This window comes from Podarcis cretensis (genome assembly GCF_951804945.1).
Source record: "Podarcis cretensis genome assembly, chromosome: 1".
Lineage (NCBI taxonomy): Eukaryota > Metazoa > Chordata > Lepidosauria > Squamata > Lacertidae > Podarcis > Podarcis cretensis.
In genome coordinates this window covers 25,140,649-25,164,149 of record NC_137170.1, presented here as the reverse complement: position 1 = coordinate 25,164,149, position 23,501 = coordinate 25,140,649, and the positions used below count along the sequence as shown (strand labels likewise).

General features: G+C 40.1%; 1 protein-coding gene across 2 annotated transcripts in view; it reads left to right on the top strand.

Annotated features, from left to right (window-relative positions):
* The window catches only part of TTC8 (tetratricopeptide repeat domain 8), a 40,832-nt gene that overhangs the window by 5,277 nt on the left and 12,054 nt on the right, over positions 1 to 23,501 (top strand). The window contains exons 2-9 of one of the 2 annotated variants that reach the window (XM_079948746.1): positions 11,802 to 11,922; positions 12,313 to 12,376; positions 13,085 to 13,244; positions 14,274 to 14,363; positions 17,159 to 17,203; positions 19,033 to 19,118; positions 19,636 to 19,723; positions 21,935 to 22,045. In XM_079948746.1, coding sequence (XP_079804872.1) covers positions 11,802 to 11,922; positions 12,313 to 12,376; positions 13,085 to 13,244; positions 14,274 to 14,363; positions 17,159 to 17,203; positions 19,033 to 19,118; positions 19,636 to 19,723; positions 21,935 to 22,045 — 765 coding nt within the window. Of the gene's footprint in view, positions 1 to 11,801; positions 11,923 to 12,312; positions 12,377 to 13,084; positions 13,245 to 14,273; positions 14,364 to 16,434; positions 16,573 to 17,158; positions 17,204 to 19,032; positions 19,119 to 19,635; positions 19,724 to 21,934; positions 22,046 to 23,501 lie in introns of those variants that run through there. The other variant, XM_079948747.1, reaches the window with a different exon arrangement.

Below are 23,501 nucleotides of genomic sequence, written 5' to 3'. Positions count from 1 at the left end.
TTGTGTATTCTGGGTGAAAGTTGTTGTGTTCTTGAGAGATCAAAGAACAATTGTAACTCATTGTAGAATCTGGGACACTGCTGTAATGTGCTCCCAGCATTCTCTCAGCCATATAATATGACATGATGCATGTAGAATCAGATCTGCAGACTCGTTGCAAGATTTGTAATACAATAAGCACTGAAATGATGCCCAGGATAAAGGTTTAATGCTATATATTGGCATTTTAAAATATAGCATATAAACCTAGGCTGCATGTAGGGATTTACCTTAAGAAAAAGCTGAAAGAGCAAACAAATAAAAGTTATTTAGTCCTTCGGGACTTAATGGGAAGTACAGTAAAGGTAAAGGGACCCCTGACCATTAGGCCCAGTTGTGACCGACTCTGGGGTTGCGGCGCTCATCTTGCTTTATTGGCTGAGGGAGCCGGCATACAGCTTCCAGGTCATGTGGCCAGCATGACTAAGCCGCTTCTGGCGAACCAGAGCAGCACACGGAAACGCCGTTTACCTTCCTGCCGGAGCGGTACCTATTTATCTACTTGCACTTCAGAACCAGTGAAGGCGGTGAAGGTCCTGTGTGAGTGCCTGGAGGCGGTTGGAGGTTGGATGGCGGCTAACAGATTGAGGTTGAATCCTGACAAGACAGAAGTACTGTTCTTGGGGGACAGGAGGCGGGCAGGTGTGGAGGATTCCCTGGTCCTGAATGGGGTAACTGTGCCCCTGAAGGACCAGGTGAGCAGCCTGGGAGTCATTTTGGACTCGCAGCTGTCCATGGAGGCACAGGTTAAATCTGTGTCCAGGGCAGCTGTTTACCAGCTCCATCTGGTACGCAGGCTGAGACCCTATCTGTCTTGCCAGAGTGGTGCATGCTCTGGTTATCTCCCGCTTGGACTACTGCAATGCGCTCTACGTGGGGCTACCTTTGAAGGTGACCCGGAAACTACAACTAATCCAGAACGCGGCAGCTAGACTGGTGACTGGGAGCGGCCGCCGAGACCACATAACACCGGTCTTAAAAGACCTTCATTGGCTCCCAGTATGTTTCCGAGCACAATTCAAAGTGTTGGTGCTGACCTTTAAAGCCCTAAATGGCCTCGGTCCAGTATACCTAAAGGAGCGTCTCCACCCCCATCATTCTGCCCGGACACTGAGATCCAGCACCGAGGGCCTTCTGGCGGTTCCCTCACTGTGAGAAGCCAAATTACAGGGAACCAGGCAGAGGGCCTTCTCGGTAGTGGCGCCCTCCCTGTGGAACACCCTCCCACCAGATGTCAAAGAGAACAACAACTACCAGACTTTTAGAAGACATCTGAAGGCAGCCCAGTTTAGGGAAGCTTTAAATGTTTGATGTATTAGAGGATTTTAATATTTTTTTGGAAGCCGCCCAGAGTGGTTGGGGAACAAATAAATAATAATAATAATAATAATAATAATAATAATAATAATAATTATTGACGTGCTTTTGAACTGCTAGGTTGGCAGGAGCAGGGACCGAGCAATGGGAGTTCACCCCGTTGCGAGTATTCAAACCACCGACCTTCTGATCGGCAAGTCCTTGGCTCTGTGGTTTAACCCACAGCGCCACCCGCGTCCCTGGGAAGTACAGTACTGGTGTATAATTCAGTGTCATCACCATAATTTAAAGTAATTACTTTAAAATATATGCACCAGGATCAAATATATATGCTTCATTGAAGATAGAGTGGGACATGGGGACAAGGTTTATCTTTATGACATAGTTTTGTTCATAAGAATGTTATTTTATGTTTCATAATATATATACAGTGGTACCTTGGGTTCCAGAGGTCCGTTCTTAACCTGAAACTGTTCTTAACCTGAAGCACCACTTTAGCTAATGGGGCTTCCCGCTGCTGCTGCGTCGCCGGAGCACGATTTCTGTTCTCATCCTGAAGCAAAGTTCTTAACCCGAGGTAATATTTCTTGGTTAGCGGAGTCTGTAACCTGAAGCGTATGTAACCCAAGGTACCACTGTATACTATTTAATTGTAGAAAAATCTCAGAGTGGTTTGCAAAAGGATAGAACGATAAAATAATCACTAAAATAAAAATCACTAAAATCATGATTTAAAACAGGTTCAAACCGCAGTAAAATAGACTAAAACAAATTAACACTACAGACTTTCGTAACATCTGGGAAGGCTTGTCTAAATAATGTCTTCAGCAGGGCACTGAAAGGAATACAGTGAATAAATATTTATTTATTTAAGACATTTTTATACAGCTTAATTAGTCACGTTTCTATGTGGTGTACATAGAAACAATCCACAGTAAATAGGACAATGAAAAGATAACAATTTGTGAAACTTAAACACTACCTTAAAATTCCTACTGGAACGAGAGTCTTAGTTGTGTGCCTCAAGTTCAGCAAGGAGGGTGCCTGTCTAATCAATTAATCTATCAAGTACTTAAGCGTCTTGATGTCATCTTTTCTATAATATCTCTCTATCATCCATCCATCTATCTATTTATCTATCTCTATATATCACAAACCTTATTTATTGTATTGATACTACATAAACTAGACATGACAGAAAACATAACTATTGTGATACCATGCTGGTGTCACAGGCCATATGCCCCATTTTAATTGCAATGCATTGTACTGTAAGTCGCAAGATCTGATTGTTAAGTGATTATTTGACAGACACAGACAAACTGGGGGGGCAGGAGAATTTTTCATGTAGTAGTTTGTGTCCATGGGTCTAATCTACAAAACGTACAGTTTAAAACAGCAGCAGCGTTAACTTGCTGCCAGAACAATCGGTATTGGAGATTAAAAATTAAAGCTGCAATCCCACATTTAATAGGGAGTGCAACACATGTCATCCAGGGCACAGTCCTATACACACTTAACAGAGAGTGCTCCATTGAACTTAATGGGACTTACTTACGAGTGGACATGCCTAGAATTATGTTGTCATTGAAACTTCAAGTAAATGTACATCACTTTAAACAAGCATTTGAGAGAGGAACTAACTGCAGTCTTGTGCTTGTCTACTGAAAGTGGCGCTGTGGGTTAAAGCCTCAGCGCCTAGGGCTTGCCGATCGAAAGGTCGGCGGTTCGAATCCCCGCGGCAGGGTGTGCTCCCGCTGCTCGGTCCCAGCGCCTGCCAACCTAGCAGTTCGAAAGCACCTCCGGGTGCAAGTAGATAAATAGGGACCGCTTACCAGCGGGAAGGTAAACGGCGTTTCCGTGTGCTGCGCTGGCTCGCCAGATGCAGCTTTGTCACGCTTTTGTCACGCTGGCCACGTGACCCGGAAGTGTCTCCGGACAGCGCTGGCCCCTGGCCTCTTAAGTGAGATGGGCGCACAACCCCAGAGTCTGTCAAGACTGGCCCGTACGGGCAGGGGTACCTTTACCTTTACCTTTACTCCCAGACAAGTGGATACAGGATTGCAGTCTGTCAGGTTCTGCTGCTGGAAATAACCTTTCATCATCAACCATAGGAAAAATATGTATATTGGGTTTCTTTGTTTTATAGCAGGAACATGCTTCTGTGCTGCTGTCGTGGTTGATCATCCTGATTAGTTGTCTAATCTGATTATTGTTCTTTGTGTACCATATGTCAATTTGAAGGCAAGGAACTAACACCAGTTTATAGTATTGGTTGACAAGAGAAAAGCAATTGTCAACTGTTGTTGAACTGTATAATAATTATATAATGTGTGCAAAAAAATATGTTTAGTATTTTGTTGCTTTGGTCTTAATGTTCCATGTTCATTAATTTCTTAGTGCTGCCTCATACATGTTTCATCATTGATGCAAATTCTGTGCCTTCTGGATCAGTGGTGAAATAATAAGAGATGGAGTGGTGATGAAAACTTCTCAAAATATTTGCTAATAAAAAATAAATGTCTAAATTCACATCAGAGTGTAGTATAATAACTAATAGCTAATGCTAATAAGGATATGCCTGATTATAATTTCAACTCTCCAGAGTTTAAATTGTATAAACTCTCCAGATGACTTTAGGCACACTGCTTGATTTCATAGTCCCCTCTAGAATATGAGAATAAGAGATGTGGGAAGGGACATGTTCTCCTTTCACCTCTGAGGAGAAGCCACAGCAATCACTAGCAAAGCCATGGAGCTTGAGATGATGAGCAGAAACACCAGCCTGGTGAACGTGGCTGTGTTTCCTCACTTCAGCATGGTCCTGCTGTCCATCAGCACGTCCAGCATGGTGTAGTGGTTAAGAGCAGTGGACTCGTAATCTGGTGAACCGGGTTCGCGTCTCCGCTCCTCCACATGCAGCTGCTGGGTGACCTTGGGCTAGTCACACTTCTCTGAAGTCTCTCAGCCCCACTCACCTCACAGAGTGTTTGTTGTGGGGGAGGAAGGGAAAGGAGATTGTTAGCCTCTTTGAGACTCCTTAGGGTAGTGATAAAGCGGGATATCAAATCCAAACTCCTCCTCCTCCTTCTTCTTTGACCGATTCTTCATATATCCTCCTCCTCCTCCTTCTTCTTTGACCGATTCTTCATATATGAAGTCATCTCCATCAAGTACACCCAGGACATTTGCAAGCAACTGCTAATCTCAAGTGGCTTCACTCTTTAAGGGCCTAGTTTAGTTGAAGGCTTGTCTCACCCCATATGTATCCACTTGACTGCTTCGATCTGTGGAAGTGTACTACCACATAATGTTCATACTGCTCTTAAAATGAATTGATTGTTTAATGTGGCAGTACTCCCTGCTCATTAATATGAGGCAGGCACCTTAGTTGTGTTGGTTTCAGCTCATGCTAAAGGCTTTTTTGCTTGTTTCAGTAAGCCTATCCAGACATGCAATTTTAACAAGTAATTTTATTATGTACAGTTTATTTTGAGTTGCTGATTTTATTTATATTTGGTTTACATTTGTTACATTTGCAGATGTTAGTTTTAACTTTTTAAATATTCATTTTCACCACTATTTTAAAGGAATGTTTTATATTTTTCTTTGTGAACTGCTTAGAGTAAACGATACATAGGTTTTGTTAAATAAATAAAATAGTTTATTTATAAATGGAGTTCAGTGTGACTTACAGGGGCAGCTCTACTTACCTAGACATGTGTATGTATATTTTATCACACATGTTTAGCTGAAATGTTGATTTCAAGGGAGTTGAGGGTGGGACGCAACCCAAAACGTAATCCAAGCTCTGTATATATCTTTTCCAGACTGTGAATTGCATAAAATTGTCCATAAAATCTGAAATAAGTAATATTTAAAATTTTGTTCTCTTAATCCTAGCAGCAGATGGGATGGGAAGGGGCCTGGTTGTGTGGTATTGATCCCAGCCAGATGGTGTGAATGAGGGCTTTGGCACTGCCATCTCCTGCCAAGCTACTGGAAAATAGGAGTTTAACTTAAACTACACTCTGGGGATTGTTGTCTGTAGTTTCTTACTTCTGACTGCTTAATGCTTTTAGAAGCTTTTTTCCATAAGCCTCTGTAAAACGTAAAATGTAGGACTATAGAAGGACATACTTCTCAGGCTACCAACCTACCGTATTTTTCACTCTATAAGACGCACCAGACCACAAGACACACCTAGTTTTTGGAGGAGGAAAAAAAGAAAAATAATATTCTGAATCTCAGAAGCCAGAACAGCAAGAGGGATTGCTGCGCAGTGAAAGTAGCAATCCCTCTTGCTGTTCTGGCTTCTGGGATAGCTGCGCAGCCTGCATTTCCTCCGTAAGACGCAAACACATTTCCCCTTACTTTTTAGGAGGGAAAAAGTGAGTCTTATAGAGCAAAAAATATGGTAGTCCCCATGGGCACTGCAGCATCCACCAATCCTCCCTTCGTGCCCACCAAGACCCCCTGCCCATCCCAATTTTGTTGTTGTTGTTAAAAAACCTGAAATGGAGGAGTTTTAAAAAACTTACCGTGGGTGGTTTGTTTAAGAAGGTTGCCTGTTTCTCCCCCTTTTTTCATTTGGTTTAGGCTGTACATAAATGCTATTCTGTCAATGGAGATTCTGAGCTTTGCCATTTTTCTTCTGTAAAACAGGTATTTTGTGTTCCTCATAAAAGTTTATTAGATTTCTAAATGAGCACCCAGTACCAAAAAGCTTGGGGACACTTGGCATACAGAGAGCTTTGTTCAGTGGTTGCTAAAATGAGCAAGAGCAGTGTCTATAGGTGCTGGCCTGTTACAATCAAGACTGTTGTTTTTGCTGTATCGGCTTTAACTTATGGCATAATGAACTGGAGTCCATTATCATCAGATGCATAAATGGTATATGTGTGCACCTGGGAGAGGGGATTGTAAACAATATGGTCTGAGGGAAATGAAATAAAGTAGACAGTGACAAAAGCTTAATGGTGAAACACTCTTGTTGAAAACACAAACATTCTGACATTGATAAGCTAATAAACTCATAGAAGATGATACAAAACCCATTATCCCAATTTAAGCCACAGGTGATAAGAGTTGAATCTATAAGAAATTGTTATTTAGTATTTTCCTGTTGTTGTCTCCCTTTGAAATTCCTTCATTCAAGAATAGCCACATTATTATTATTATTATTATTATTATTATTATTTAATATTTTTTTATTAATTTTCCAATTTTAAAACAAAACAACATACAAACATCAACAAACAAAAACAAACACACAAATATAATTTCATAACCTCATTTTCATAGACCTTCTTTCTCGGACTTCCCCATACCCCACCCTTCTTGCATCCTTATCTTGCAATTTTTCAGCAACCCTTTACTCCAATTAATTCAAACTTATTATCTTTCTCAATTTCATCTTAATTCATCAAACAATTTCAGCTGTAATTCTGCATCTTCCTTTCCCTTGACATTTTAGCACTCATCAATTTTATAACAATTCTTAAGATAGGCTTTGAACTTCTTCCAATCTTCCTCCACCGTCTCTTTCTCTTGGTCACGGATTCTGCCAGTCATTTCTGCCAATCCCATAAAGTCAATCACTTTCGTCTGCCATTCTTCCAGTGTAGGTAATTCTTGTGTCTTCCAGTACTTTGCTAGGAGGATCCTTGCTGCTGTAGTGGCGTACATAAAAAAAATCTTATCCTTCCTTGACACCAATTGGCCGACCATGCCCAAGAGAAATGCCTCTGGCTTCTTATGAAAGGTACATTTAAGTACCTTCTTAATTTCATTATAGATCATTTCCCAAAAGGCTTTAATCTTTGGGCAGGTCCACCAAAGGTGGAAGAAGGTACCTTCAGTCTCATTACATTTCCAACATTTATTATTGGACAAATGATAAATCTTCGCAAGCTTGACTGGGGTCATGTACCACCTATAAATCATTTTAATAATATTTTCTCTTAAGGCATTACATGCCGTAAATTTAATACCGGTGGTCCATAACTGTTCCCAGTCAGCAAATATAATGTCATGACCAATGTCCTGTGCCCATTTAATCATAGCTGACTTGACTGTCTCATCTATTGTATTCCACTTCAGCAACAAATTATACATTCTTGATAAATTCTTAGTATTGGGTTCTAACAATTCTGTTTCTAGTTTCGATTTCTCCACCTGGAAGCCAATTTTCCTGTCTTGTTTAAAAGTCTCCATTATTTGATAGTAATGGAGCCAATCTCGTACCTTGGACTTTATTTTCTCAAAACTCTGTAATTTAAATTTGCCACTTTCTTGCTCTAAAATTTCAAAATATTTTGGCCATTTAGATTCCATATTAAGTTTCTTCACCTCCTTAGCCTCCATTGGTGATAGCCACCTAGGAGTTTTATTTTCCAACAAATCTTATATCGAATCCAAACATTGTATAGTGCTTTCCTAACAATATGGTTTTTGAAACCTTTATGAACTTTAACCTTGTCGTACCATATATATGCATGCCACCCAAATCTATTGTCAAATCCTTCCAAATCCAAAATGTCTGTATTGTCAAGAAGTAGCCAATCTTTCAACCAGCAGAAAGCTGCCGATTCATAGTACAATCTTAAGTCCGGCAGGGCAAACCCCCCTCTTTCTTTTGTATCAGTTAATATCTTGAATTTTATTCTGGGCTTTTTGCCCTGCCAGACAAATTTAGATATGTCTTTCTGCCACTTCTTGAAGCAATCTAATTTATCCACAATTTGTAATGTCTGAAACAAAAATAACATTCTAGGCAATACATTCATTTTGATCACAGCAATTCGGCCTAACAAGGAAAGCTTCAAGTTCGACCATATTTCTAGATCTTTCTTAACCTCTGTCCAACATTTATCATAATTATCTTTGAATAAATTCGCATTTTTAGATGTCGTATTAATCCCCAAATAATTTACTTTCTTTGCCACCATTAACCCAGTTTCACTTTGAAACCTCTCTCTTTCAACATTTGTTAAATTTTTTTCCAAGACTTTAGTTTTTTGTTTATTCAGTTTAAATCCTGCCACCTGGCCAAAAACTTGAATTAATTCTAAGACTCTTTTTGTACTAGTGTCTGGCTCTTGTAAAGTCAATACTAAGTCATCTGCAAATGCCTTCAATTTATATTGTTTAGCTCTGACCTGAATTCCTTTTACCAGCTGGTCCCCCCTAATCATATTCAGCAAGACCTCCAGGACTGATATAAAAAGTAATGGGGATATTGGGCACCCCTGCCGTGTCCCTTTTTCTATAGAAAGTTCTTCAGTAACCACATTATTTACAATTAACTTTGCTTTTTGTTCAGAGTATATTGCACCTATACCATTTTCAAACCTTTGGCCTACCCCCATCCCATGGAGATTCTTCTTCATGAAGTTCCAAGAAATATTATCAAAAGCTTTCTCCGCGTCCACAAAAATTAAAACTGCCTTTGTATTGATATTTACTGTCAGCAGTTCCATAATGTCAATTATATTCCTTACATTATCTGATAAATGTCTTCCTGGGAGAAAGCCTGCCTGGTCCTTATGAATCTCCTCCACCAACACCCTCTTCAGTCTTTTTGCTAAAATGTCAGCAAATATTTTATAATCCACATTAAGTAATGATATAGGGCGGTAGTTCTTGATCTGATTCTTTTCAGTTTCAGTCTTTGGTATAAGTGTAATAAAAGCTTCTTTCCACGATTCAGGTGCCTTTTTCCCCTCTAATATTTCATTACAAACCTCCTTCAACGGCTGTATTAACCATTCCTTCAAAACTTTATAATATCTGGAGGTTAGTCCATCTGGTCCTGGAGATTTACCTAATTGCATATTTTGAATGGCGCCCTCTATTTCTTGATCTGTTATTTTCTCATTCAGAACCAACATACTTTGTTGTGAAATTTTTTGTAATCCATATTTCTTAAGAAAGTCTTCTATATCTCCTTCGTTTTCCGGCCCTTGTGCGTATAATTTCCTGAAATAACTCTGAAAACAATTACTAATCTCATTTGGTTTAAAAATATTCTTTCCATCCACCTCCAAACTTGTGACTGTGTTCAATTTTTGTCTCTTCTTCAATTGCCATGCTAGAAGTTTCCCACATTTATCTGCTGATTCAAATGTCTTCTGTCTCATTTGCTTGATTTTCCATTCTATCTCTTGATTCATCAATTCCATATACTGCATCTGGTAAAACTTAATTTCTCTCAAAATCTCAATTTCTTTTCTCCTTCTTTTATTTTTTCCAAAATCTTATCTTTCTTCTCATTTTGTTTCTTCCTCTTTAAGGAATTCTGTTGTATTAGGAAACCTCGCATCACGGCCTTACTTGCGTCCCAAATCACTCTTTTTTCAACATCTGTCCTCAGATTTATCTCAAAATAGTCCTTCAAAGTTTTTTGGGCCTTTTTGTAAATCTCCTCATCTCTAAATAGGGTGTCATTCATTCTCCATCTAAAGGAACCAGCTGTTGTTAATTTCATTTCCATCTTTACTGCGTTATGGTCGGAGCATGTCTTTGGGCAGATTTCCACTTTTTTTTATCTTCGGAGCCATTCCACTAGTAATCCATATTTGATCTATTCTTGTCCATGTCATCTGTGCCTCTGAGAAAAAAGTTCCCTCTCTCTCAAGAGGGTTTCTTGTTCTCCAAATATCAATCAAGTCCATGTTTTCAGTCATTTCGAAAAAAGTCTTGGGTAGTCTCCCATCCTTAGAGACCACCTGTCTTTGTGCTTTGTCCATGTTAGTAGAAACCACGCCATTCATATCTCCTAACAAAATTACCTTGTAATCCAGATAGTCCATTAAGGTAAGTGGCAGAGCACCCTGGGAGTTCAAATGTATTCATATTCAGAGCTGCTAAAATGATCCACTCAATTTGTTTGCTATGGGAAAAGACAGAGTAGATATATTCATGTCACGAGTTGCCTCAGATATTTTGCAGGAGGCAAGATATAAATTGTTAAAGAGGCACACAATTATGTCCATTTTTCTCAACAACAAAAAATGTCATTCAAACCAAAAACCTAAATTTCTCCTTGTTTTAATTAGTTGCTAAAAAGATTTGGTAGCAGCGTTCTTCATAGCTTCAATAGGGCATCAGATATATGGAAAGTTCTCTTGACTACTTGTTCCTTCTCTTCAGTAGCCAATTGTTAGGAGAAATCCATAAGTATTCAAGGGACTTAACTAGCATTCAACTAATCTAGTATTATGAGAGAAATAGAAAAACCTCTAGCTCTTCCTCCACACTGTGCATAAATTCATACATCTCTATCATGTTCCTGCTGTTCTCTCCCCCTCCCCCCGGTAGCATTTCTCCCCCTAAATTTTGCCAGCTCTACAATACTCTCTTTGAGGTGCAGCAACCAGAATGCTATCAGTTTGCATAACAATATCGGCAGTTTTATTTTCAGCTTGTTTTCCTAATGATCTCTAACATGGGATCTTCCAGACATTTTACTGTGATTATTGCAGCATGTAGGTTTTTTTAAAGTATGGCTGAGCTGATTATATAACTTTCTCTTTACTTCCACCTGCTAAACTGCCTTAAAGTACATTGCTTTCTTTACATCTTGTTCATGGATGCCTTTGCCCTGGAGATTAATATATGAAACATTTTTTTCAGGGGGTGGGGTAGTCTGTGTAAGAGAACTGGAAGTTTCTTGAAGCTATCCCTGTATTAAACTGTGGGCAGGCGGCCGCTAGGAAACCTCTTTGGCTTTGAAAAACCATGGGTTTTCTGTGATCTGGAAGGTTTCCTTTGATACTTGAAATGCTTGCTTTTCATCGTTTTTAGCATATGTCTGTGGTGAATAAAAAGCCTGATATTTACTTTGATTGCAAATCTTTGCCTGAGAAACAGATGGTGGTCTGTATTGGCAGTTCCACTTTACCATTTTAGCTTTTTTCCTTAACTTCAGTTAGCTCATTAGGTTTTTATTAAGTGACTGGGAGAATATGTAGAGATGGTGCACATCTCTCTTCCTTGCCCTCCCAAAAAAGAGAGTTGAGAGTTTTTCATCCCTTAGGAAGAAGCTACTTTTGGTACTTGTTCAATAAACTGACTGGTCTGCACAGAATACTTTACTTCAGGTTATTAGTAAGCACAAAAAAATTGTGTCAGTACACAACTAAAGCAGAGCCAATCACACACGCAGCAGAATACCAGCTCTGTGATTACTTTTATTTGGTTTGGGTGTTTTTTTCCAAAAAGTGCTCCCCGCAAGGCTGAGGATTAATTGCATTTAAAGCGATATGTTCTCTGTGCCACAGTCTTCACCTTTTATCTTGCTATTCTTCCTTTGCTCAAATCTGCCGACAGACCTATTCCTGAGTTACTTCAATCATCTGTATTATCTGTATAATTTGATATTGCATTGTCTTTTTGTAGATGTTTTGGCTTATTGAACCTTGGTTCCCCTCTTTATCATCTAGGCTGCTTGGTGCTTAAAAATACGAGCATTAACAGAAATGGTTTACGTGGATGAAATTGATGTGGATCAGGAAGGCATCGCTGAGATGATGCTTGACGAAAATGCTATTGCTCAAGTTGCACGTAAGCTATATCTATAGTTCCTTCAAAATGTCTTGGCCACACAATGACTCCCTTCCCAGCATTTCAAAATTACTTAACAATTCCCTTAAATAGTGTATTGTTCCCACAGACTATAGTGTGGCATAACTGAACACTTTCAGTTAATGCAATTATATGATGTAGTTGCTATTTTTGTTGTGTTTTTTTTAAATGAATATAACCTCACTGACCGTGGTAGTAGTTGCAGCGCTCTGTCATGCCCTGCTGAGTTTAGGATTGCTCTGCAGGAAAACTTTCTGCCTCATGTTACTGTGTAGTTAGAAGGGTTAAAAAAATAAATGGTAAGAGATTTAGAGAGGTGAGATTGATCTATTGGTTACATTAAATAATGATAGGTTTTTTTGTTTGTAGGACCTGGTACTTCACTGAAAATCCCTGGAACTGGTCAGGGTGGAGGTCCTAGCCAAGCTGTGAGGTATTCAGTTCATTGATAAATTTAATTAGTCCATGTGTCTATGCACTACATATAGTTCACTGTTGCCCTTCACTAGTAAATGCTGTCCAGTGAGTAGTTTCTCTTAAATTTTTGATTTATCCATTCCTACACCCTCTGTGGCAGTTCTTCACACTTTAAGTTGTTCAGTTGCTTCTGTATTGCTGTTTATGCATTTCCTGCCCTCATTGACTCATAACCACAGACTGGTCATTGAATCAGATGATTCCTTCACCCCCACCCCCCACCCTGGTCTTCTCTTATGTAAGCAAACATGTGAAAGTATAATTGTGTTGGAATGTGAGCAAAAGCAGAGAGATTTGGAAGATGCTCAGAGCATGGAGAACAAGCACAGATGAGGTATTTAAATTGTGTGTATACATATATACATATGTGTGTTTATACACACACACACACACACACCTAAAATGGTACTCTACAACACTTAAATCAAAGTAGTTAAATGATATGAGGGGTGTTATAAATTGTCTTTCCAAATAATCACATGGGGTTTTATGTTATGGTTAGTATTCCTTTAACTGGGAATTAATTTTCATGTAAACCCCAAAGAAGTGTAGAACTAACAGTAACAGAGTGCAACATGAACTTCAGAAGTTATTTGCAGATACAGCCAGTGGCATGTCTGCTAAGGCAGACACATCGTGTCTTTCAATCTGTGGATCATTTCAGGCCAGTGACCCAGACAGGAAGACCCCTTACAGGATTTGTGCGACCCAGTACACAGGGTGGACGACCAGGTACAATTGAACAGGCCATAAGGACTCCAAGGACCGCTCACACTGCCCGTCCCATGACTAGCGCCTCAGGGCGATATGTCAGGCTTGGAACGGTAAGGAATGAGAAAGAACTGAGCATGCTATTAATAAGTATAACGCACGCAGTATTTGAGACCTTGGAAATTTGAAGTGCATATGTGTTTATTAAAATAAGAAAACTTTCATCTTGCTAGTCCTTGGTGTTTTTAACTGGCTACATTTTCTTCAATCTCTCCTATAGTAATCTAAAAACTGTATTTTCAAAATATTAGCACATGTAATGGAAAATTTGCATATCTTCCTTGGGTAAGAGAAGTTAGGTAGGAGTGTTATGTGCTTTATATAAGAGCTGCTTTTTATGATGCCTTTGAACATCATATTTGATCAGCTGATTGTTGGTGGTTGAAGAGATTTCTGTGCAGCTGAAACCCTGACAGTCAGCTGGGACTGCCTACCCTGGGGAGTTCCCTTGCACTCCCTGGTGCAGCAGAGAGGAGATGGAGGAAGTGGCTTGGATTCAAAATGCTTCCTGCAGCCCTAAAAATCCCAAGCTGCTTTTTAAGGAGGCCAAAGAAAGAAAGGCCAATTTTTAAAGGAACATCCTTCCCTCACCGAAAGCCGTTTGTATTCAAAGCATTCAGGGGAATGCTTTGAATACAAATGAGCATTAAAAATAATAATTCAGGGGAGCAGTTTGTTTTCAAAGTGCTTCCTATTGCTTTGAGTATGAATTGCTTTTCTGTACAGAGAGGAAAAAGTTCAAACAATTGACTTCAAAGGTGCTCCCTATAACTGAAAATCAGCGGATTGTGAGTTACAGAGAGCCTTTTTTGAAGATGTACTCAAAAGTATGTCTTCACAGGAGGTTGCTGTAACTGCTGTTTGGTGGTTGCCTTTGGCACTTGTCAGAGTTCAGTCACCTGAGGACATTATGTCAATTTGATCCATGGCAGGGTGGGGGAGAATTTGGCAACCAAATTCAGTTGCCTGCTGTAGTAAGTTTGCATTGTTTCTTCAGATAATGGTTTGCTAGACGGTATTTTTTGCTGGTGATTATTTAAACATGCATGTTAAGCAGTTCTGTGGTATCTTTCCCCCTGCAGGCCTCTATGCTCACAAATCCTGATGGCCCGTTTATAAACGTGTCTAAACTCAACTTAAATAATTATGCACAGAAACCAAAGTTGGCAAAGGTGTGTTGTTTGCTTAAACGTAGTATTCTTGTATCTTTTAAAAATCCTTGTCATATATAAGCAAATGTTTAAGTATGAGGGGCAACTAATTTCCTGCTGATTTTGGTTAAATAGGTATCTGTTTCTGCATTAGTTTTTGTTTAGGCATAACATTGCCAATCATTTAACAAGGTTAAGCAGTCAGAAGCAGACTGGAGGGTTGCCTGCCCTCTCCAGGCATGAATGGAGCACAAATTTCTACCTTCAAAGGGAAGCAGTTGCATCAGCAGCAATGTTAGTAATTAAACCAAGGTTCTGAGCTAGTTTTGAATCCTGGTTGACCAGAAACCCTAGTTGGACTTAACTAGGTTTACGCTAGTAGCAACATTAATGAGGCATTTCAGGCGTATCACCAAACCATAGCTTGGTGTTACAAAAATGAGCAGGCTGTCATTCTTTCTTCCTTGAAATTAGAAGTTTCTGTTTATGGCTTGTGGCAGCCATCATCATCATTATTAATTAAATTTACATATCGCTCTATACCTGGGGCTCTCATAGCTTGGTGTTGTGTCTGAAGCCAGTAAACTATGATATGCTGCAAACTGCAATCAGAAACTTTTCCTCTTGGTGCTGAAGGGGACAAAGGAGCAGCAAACCTGAGACTTGTACCTACTCATTCCCTTAATGCCAAACAATGTCTGAGTGGCCCCAGTGCTTAACCAGAATGGGTGTGGTAGAAAGGAACATGTAGTGCCAGAGTCTGCTAAAGGTTGCTTGGTTGTAGTTAAATATTACGCCAGAGGAAGACCCAAGTAGCTAAATACCAGTCATAGTTAGCCTTGTTTGCTTGGCCATACAGTGGCAATAAAGGGTTAAAAGAATACCTTCTATTCTTCTGTTGGAAGAGTCTGGTATTGAAAAGAACTTTTAAGAATTTACACCAGAGTTGGGGAGCTTGCGGTTCTCCAGATGTTGAGACTACAGCTCCAGTGATCACTCACCATTGACTGTGCTGACTGGAACTGATGGGGGCTGTTGTCTAACAACATCTGGAGACTGCAGCTTCCAGATTTACACAAAAAGCCCATTGAAAACAAAATTAATGCTTTCATTATATATTACACCAGAAAGTACAGTGATGTTATAGTTAAGAATTTTTCAGAGATGTAGAACCCATACTTCTAATCCGAATGTGAGTAAGCGGTAATGAGGTGCAATTTTGTTTTAGGTAATTTATATGGTTAAGAATATTTATACTCTCTTATTTCTTGCATTAGCCAGAAAACACCATTCTAACCATTTAATGTAGGCATTTCCTACAAAAGCCATAATTTGATGAAAGTAGGCCGCTTGCTAAGTTGAAAAGATGATGATAACCTTAGCTAATGGGTTTTTAAGCATACATGCAAGACGATAAAGCAGTGCAAATCTTTGGCTCAGAGCACCAACTTACATATGTGCTGCTGATCTAAAAATTCTCGTTGCACGGGATTTTTTCATTTTGATTTCAGGGTGGTAGCTGTAGTACATTTGCGCTATCTCCCTGCTCATTAAAATAAAGGTCTTTTTAAGATGCATGTTACATAATTGATATTCGAGGAAGCTAAAAGCCAACAAAAAAGGCAAACTTGTCCATTATCTCCCCATCCTGATGCCACCAAGATGTGTCTCAATCCCATCTAAGATACCATGAAAATTTTTATTGCTCATACTTTCCCTTTGGGGACTTGAAAAGTGCTGGAAGGCAGGGCAGGGTTTGGTGGCTCGTTCAGCATTGAGGGAAATGTCAGAAAGGAGCTGGAAGTCATCACTCATTTGCTTGCTGCTACAGTCTACAGTGGTACCTCGGGTTACATATGCTTTGGGTTACAGACTCTGCTAACCCAGAAATAGTACCTCGGGTTAAGAACTTTGCTTCAGGATGAGAACAGAAATTGTGCTCCGGTGGCACGGTGGCAGCAGGAGGCTCCATTAGCTAAAGTGGTGCTTCAGGTTAAGAACAGTTTCAGGTTAAGAACAGACCTCTGGAATGAATTAAGTACTTAACCCGAGGTACCACTGTATTTAGATCTTTCCCATTCCCAGAGGGATTTCACCGAGGAGACCCATGGGACACACTTTCTCATGTCCCTATCACATTTCTTTCACCACTAGGAGAAGTGAAGGACTAAAGCAAGACATCCCGTGTGTCTTGAAATCATCCCTTTTCCTGGGAGAGCAACCTCCTGAGGTGATGCTGGTATGAGAAGGAAGCCAGGGTTAGAGGCCATCTTTGACATTTCTTGCAGTCTGATAATAGCTGTCAACTTTTCCCTTTTCTTGCGAGGAATCCTATTCGGAATAAGGGGATTTCCCTTAAAAAAAGGGAAACGTTGACCGCTATGAGTCTGATGAAAAGAAGCCTTCCACGTTTAAGTGGTGCTCGATATTTCAGGATGGTCAGAGGGGGCCTTGCCTCCATTTTTGGAGAATATTTAGGAAGAGTACAAGGAAGGGGGGCATTATTCACAGTTTGGGAGGGGGTTGGTGTCACATACACACCCCGTGCCCCAGGTACATGTGTAGAAGTGTTCAGGGATCTTTCACTGTCATCCAGTATAATGAAAAACTCCCCTGATTCAGATGTAAAATTAAGAATCCTTTCCTGACATGTGCTGACTTTCACAATGTAAATTCCTTATTGCCTAAAACAGTTTGTATAAAAGATGTTTGTGACTTTTAAACGGACAACTTAAGTGCTTGCTTTGATTAATTGCAAATAGCTTTTGTTCTTTTTCTTCAATTTGACAGAATATTGCAAATTGTTCTCCTTACAGGCATTGTTTGAATACATTTTTCACCATGAGAATGATGTCAAGAATGTAAGTCTTATTTATTTCTAACTTAAAGGGCTCTTTTCAGTTGAAATGTTACTTTTGAGTATGAGATAGAAGTAGAATTTTCTTCAACTGGTATACAGTAGTTTTAAGTGGGGCAAAGTTTCAACTTCTGGAAAGGCAAAAGAGAAACTAAACTCACAACTCCAGAAGGCCCCTTGTTTTAAATTTATTTATTGCATTTATATCCCACCTTTCTTCCAGGGAGCACAACGTGGCATTAATAATAATAATAACAATAATAAATAATACTTTTATTGTCAATGTAAAACCTGTGTACAGTGAAATTAACCAAGCCTCCCCCCCCAAACACTCAATCTCATTGCACTCTGTGTGCTTATCGCACAACACACCACCTTGCAAGTCAGTTGCGCTATGTTATTTTCCGTTCTCATCCTCATTTAATCCCCACAACAACCCTGTGAGGTAGGTTTGGCTAAGAGTGCAGGATTGGCCCCAAGGTCACCTGGCTTCCTGGGCCTAGATACATTCACTCTTTAGTGGCTTTTCTCTCTCAGTACTGTGGGTATGAAGATTGTTGCTTATTTCAGCACCTCCCATCATGTGGCGTACCAGGTTTTTCACCAGCTACATCCATATTTGATAAGTTATTGTTTTCAGAGCAGAAGTATACTAGCCATATAAATCATCACAGAATTCCCTCTAGTTGAGATAAACAATGCTTTCATTTTTGATATGTCCATGTATGTTCTATGCACCGTAACAACCCGTTCTGGGCAAGGCACTTTACACATATGCAAGCAACACAAATGTACTGCTTGTTTGAGGCTTTGTTTCCTCCAGCACTTTCTCCCTCCAAGCTACAAGCTGTCTTTTCAGCTAGAAGGAATGAATGAAAGAAAAAAAGCTTGCGTGTATATTTGCAGGAAACTGCTGGAGGGGAAAAGAGTCTAATAAAGAATGATGGGCACAAGAGCTGATGCATGTGCATTGCCAAATTAAGACAGTTTTTCTTGAGTGGAACATTTCCGCATTTAAATGGCTTAGGAATAGCAGGAATATATGTGATTTAAATATCCACTGATTTAAATTAAAACATTCCAAGTTCCATTTCTTCAACAATTATGTCGGTTTAACCAAGACTGGGAAGAACCAGGGGTCTTAAATCTTTTAAAGAATTTCCTTCTTAATAGAGCCCCCAGCCCCAGATTTTCCCCTTGAAACTGCTGATTGTTGAAAAACTGGGTATGATACAGAAGCATATTAGGGAAATGCTATTGCACATACAGAATGCACATTGTGAGATCTGTGTACGCTTGACAAAGCTCCCCTCTTGTGTGGCAGCCAGTGTTTCAAAATACTGTTCAATGGTGAAGAATTTAATGATTAGCTGGCTGCTACTGCCTTTTTTACAGCTCTCTAAACTCTACTCCCTTAGTCTCCAGCTTTATAAGCAGGCTAGTATGGTTTTGGGGAACTTGCACATTTTTTTTGTATTAAATCTGCAAGCCCTGAAAGTGTTGATCCAATTAAAAGCAGATAATACTTGAGATGAGGAAGAGTCGTGCTGCAGCACCTTAGCTATTAATTACATTTTTTGGCTTTGAGAGGTTTTTTAAATGCATTTATGAAATACATCTGTTAATTCTGCAAGTCCTTAAAACTGATGAGGTTATTACTTTCCTTTCTGGTTTTCACCTAACAGAGCATTTTAAAAACAGTCAAAACCCAGTATTTTTCTCTCGTGTTGTATTCTTTGCTTTAATCTTGTTTCTTTTATTTTTTTACATGTTACTAATCCGTGTGTGTGTGTGTGTGTGTGTTTAAATCTCATAAGTGTTTTGTTTTTTAAGGCTTTAGATTTGGCAGCATATGCCACGCAACACGCTCAGTTCAAGGACTGGTGGTGGAAAGTTCAAATTGGGAAATGTTATTACAGGTAAAACATCTCACCCGTTCTTAAACCTGGGGCTCAGTCCAGTCTGCTCGACCCAGTGAATGTCCCAGAGGGAAATCCCCATAGGGCAGGGATAGCCAGCATGGTGTTCTTTGGGTATTGTTGGACTCCAGCTCTCATCAGGCCCAGTAAGCTTGGCAAATGATGAGAGATGACTGGAGTTGTATCCCAACAACATCTAGAGGACACCACATTGGCTGTCCCTGCCATAGGACATAACAGAGGCCTGGTCCACACCTGTCAACCCCTTCCTTATCCCTGTCCAGCTTTCCCATCTATTTAGTTCAATCCAAGCAGAAAAAGACAGGCTGAGAGTTTCTTGTTCCCCTGCCATGGGCTATCTACTACTTTTGACAGGGTTTAGCAAGATCAATTCAAGGGGAGGTGGGGAAGACTAAAATTTTAATTTCCAATGTCCTATTTCCCCCCATAAAAATGTAATCTCTCCCCTGCCATGTTTCTACAGTTTTGTCATACCTTTTACTGTGTTTTCCCTCAGGCTAGGATTATATCGTGAAGCAGAAACGCAATTTAAATCCGCTTTGAGACAACAGGATATGGTAGATACAGTACTGTATTTGGCAAAAGTAAGTTGGACTTTACAATGAAAAAATTAATCATTTCAGATTAAAAGTTTGAAATTGTAACCTGGAAGTGCGGTGATGGCAGTGCTGAAGCCCTTGAATTTGAATGTTTTCAAAATATCAATATTTTAACCTTTTTACAGGCTGGTCAATGATTTTATCTGTTCTTGTTAATAAAATTGTTTGGCTTTGTTTTTCAGTTACTAATGCAGTTTTCTAGACCTCCTTTCTTTTTAGCTGCATGCATTTGGTTAGTTTTAATAACTCTCTAGGCTTAATAACTCTTAAGCCATCACTCTTACCGCAATTCTGGTACAGTGGTAAGGTAAAGGTAAAGGTACCCCTGCCCATACGGGCCAGTCTTGACAGACTCTAGGGTTGTGCGCCACTTCCGGGTCACGTGGCCAGCGTGACAAGCTGCATCTGGCGAGCCAGCGCAGCACACGGAAACGCCGTTTACCTTCCTGCTGGTAAGCGGTCCCTATTTATCTACTTGCACCCGGGGTTTCCAACTGCTAGGTTGGCAGGCGCTAGGACTGAACGACGGGAGCGCACCCTGCCGTGGGGATTCAAACTGCCAACCATGCGACCATGTGAGGTTTTACCCACAGCGCTACCTGCGTCTGAGGTACAGTGGTACCTTGGGTTAAGTACTTAATTTGTTCCGGAGGTCCATTCTTAACCTGAAACTGTTCTTAACCCGAAGCACCACTTTAGCTAACGGGGCCTCCTGCTGCTGCTGCGCTGCCGGAGCATGATTTCTGTTCTCATCCTGAACCAAAGTTCTTAACCTGAAGCACTATTTCTGGGTTAGCGGAGTCTGTAACCTGAAGCGTATGTAACCCGAAGTACCACTGTATCTGTAATATTCCTTGGTGCTGCAAGTAGCAAACTTGCACTGATTTCCTCATCCATCACATGTATTGTCACCCCCTACCCTATTTATGCAAAAACCAGCATTTCTAATTAGCTATATGTACAATATTGTGGATAAAAGCAGAGCTGGCTTTTCGCCTTTAGTGGTGCGCACCACTGAAGGGACAGAACAATTGAATTGCTTGCTTAGTTATGTGTGGCTTCAAGTGAAACTTCTCTAGCTGTGTGAAACCCCCATCTCTCCCTTTCTCCTTTCTCCTTCCTCCTCTCCTCCCCCCAATATGTTGCTTTTCAGAATCAACAAGGTACCATGTAATCTTCCGTTATATGTAAATCTGTAAATCCTTTGGGAGCTGCTATATATCTTATAAACAGACAGAAATTTACAGTGAAGACTGCTTTAGATGCAATATAAGACTGACATATAGAAATGAGTGTTTCGGAGAGTCGATTGTTGTGGTTAAACTGCTTAAAATGACCTCCTTTATTGGTAATATCATTTTGAGATGGTCCGGGTCCAGCATGCCTTTTAATAAAAATGAACCTAGCCAATCTCATTTATTCCTTCTCTCCAGGAAGCAATTACTTCTGTTTGTCAATAGAAGAGACAGTAGGGAGTAGTTGGCAAATGAATGCAGTGATCCTGGTGTTCTTATTTCTATTGCTTTTTACAAAGACACATTTTCAAGCTGTTCTGTATCCTGTTAGTCACATAATTCTTGCTGAAGGTGCCTTTTCAAAGGAGATGGTTGTGTTTCAGTGCAAAATTTGGGAGGATTTGCTATTGTAGTCATAGTAATTTGTTTCCTCGCGAAAAGAGTTGGGTACTGTTTGTACTACTTTGTGCTTTTGCTTTATTGCCTATTTCATTTAATGAGAACACCAGTGACAGTTGACTTTCTGTTCTTATGTATGCCGTGTCAGCAGTACATATTTTAACATGTTATTTCACTGGTATGCGTGACCTCAACAGGTTTTGCTCTCACAAAACAATATATTTACACCGTGCAGCTTGAAGAAATTGGTTGGGTATTGAGTTCACCTGCATAACAGGTTATATGCCTATTCCTCTAGCTAAATCTGTTAGGGCCCAAGCAGAGGGAAACTTGGTGTTTTCCCTGGCAGCCATGAGCTTTTTCCACCATGTGACTCTCTGGCATACAACTGAAATGAGTCCTGGAAAGTGTAGCGAAGCAGTTTCCCACCCTTTTATATTATTCCTTGATGCTGCCTTGTTCAGAGACTTTTATGTAGCACCTATACAACAAACAGCTACTTGTCAGATGTTAGAATCATTCTAGCCATTGATGCAGATGCACCCATCATTTATTTGCTCAGGTGTATTCCCGCTTAGACCAGCCTCTGACAGCTCTAAATGTTTTCAAGCAAGGATTAGAACGGTTTCCTGGAGAAGTCTCCCTCATTTGTGGTATTGCCAGGATCCACGAGGTATGTAAAACAAGTTTCTATTGTAAACGAAGCAAAGTTACAGGGAACCAGGCAGAGGGCCTTCTCAGTAGTGGCGCCCGCCCTGTGGAACGTCCTCCCATCAGATGCCAAAGAAATAAACAACTATCTGACTTTTAGAAGACAACTGAAGGCAGCCCTGTTTAGGGAAATTTCTAATGTTTGAAGTTTTCTTCTGTTTTAATGCTTTGTTGAAAGCCACACAGAGTGGCTGGGGAAACCCAGCCAGATGGGTGGGGTATAAATTATTATTATTATTATTAAACAAAGATAAGTGTTCAGCGTGCCCATTTTTGTCCTCAAAAATTCACTGCACTAATTTCCAGCATGTTGTAATGCAAGTCACATTATTCAGTGCTTGGTGTGGGAAGCTTGAACCAAGCCTACCCATTGTTGTTGTTTAGTCGTTTAGTCGTGTCCGACTCTTCGTGACCCCCTGGACCAGAGCACGCCAGGCACTCCTGTCTTCCACTGCCTCCCGCAGTTTGGTCAAACTCATGCTGGTAGCTTCGAGAACACTGTCCAACCATCTCGTCCTCTGCCGTCCCCTTCTCCTTGTGCCCTCCATCTTTCCCAACATCAGGGTCTTTTCCAGGGAGTCTTCTCTTCTCATGAGGTGGCCAAAGTATTGGAGCCTTAGCTTCAGGATCTGTCCTTCCAGTGAGCCCTCAGGGCTAATTTCCTTAAGAATGGAGAGGTTTGATCTTCTTGCAGTCCATGGGACTCTCAAGAGTCTCCTCCAGCACCATAAGTCAAAAGCATCAATTCTTTGGCGATCAGCCTACCCATTATTGTAGTCTTATTCTGGAATATAGGAACATAGAAAGCTTTATGATACAGAAAGTCAAGTCACTGATCCATCTCACTCTGAAGTGTTTTACACTGGCAAGAAGTGGTTCTCCACATTTTCAGACTGGAAGATGGTATAGATTGAACCTGGGGCTTTTTTGCATTCAGTGCACACACCTTCTGAGTTCTGTTGCAATTGTCTTTCTAGCTTCAAACAACTTCAAAGGCAAATCTGCATTTAGTCCAGTGAGGCATTGCCTGATATTGACCTTGTAGTCCTCTGTCTTCCTCTAGCATTTGTTGTTCAATTCAAACAGAAGAAACAAACGTCTGAGCGGGCAAAGAACCTGTCAGAAGGACTTTTCATAGACCGATACTGAGTTAATCAGTATTTGTCATTTATGCTAGCAAAGAACCTGTCAGAAGGACTTTTCATAGACCGATACTGAGTTAATCAGTATTTGTCATTTATGCTAGTATTTCATTTATGCTAGTAAGAATTCCTGCAGTAAATCACTTCACTTCACTTTCAGCAGAGTGTATATTTTTCAGTATTTATTTATATAAATATGTACAAAATACTTTCCCCATATCCTTGAAGGAGCTTACAGAATATAACATTCAATGAAGGAGTTCACAAAAGATAAAC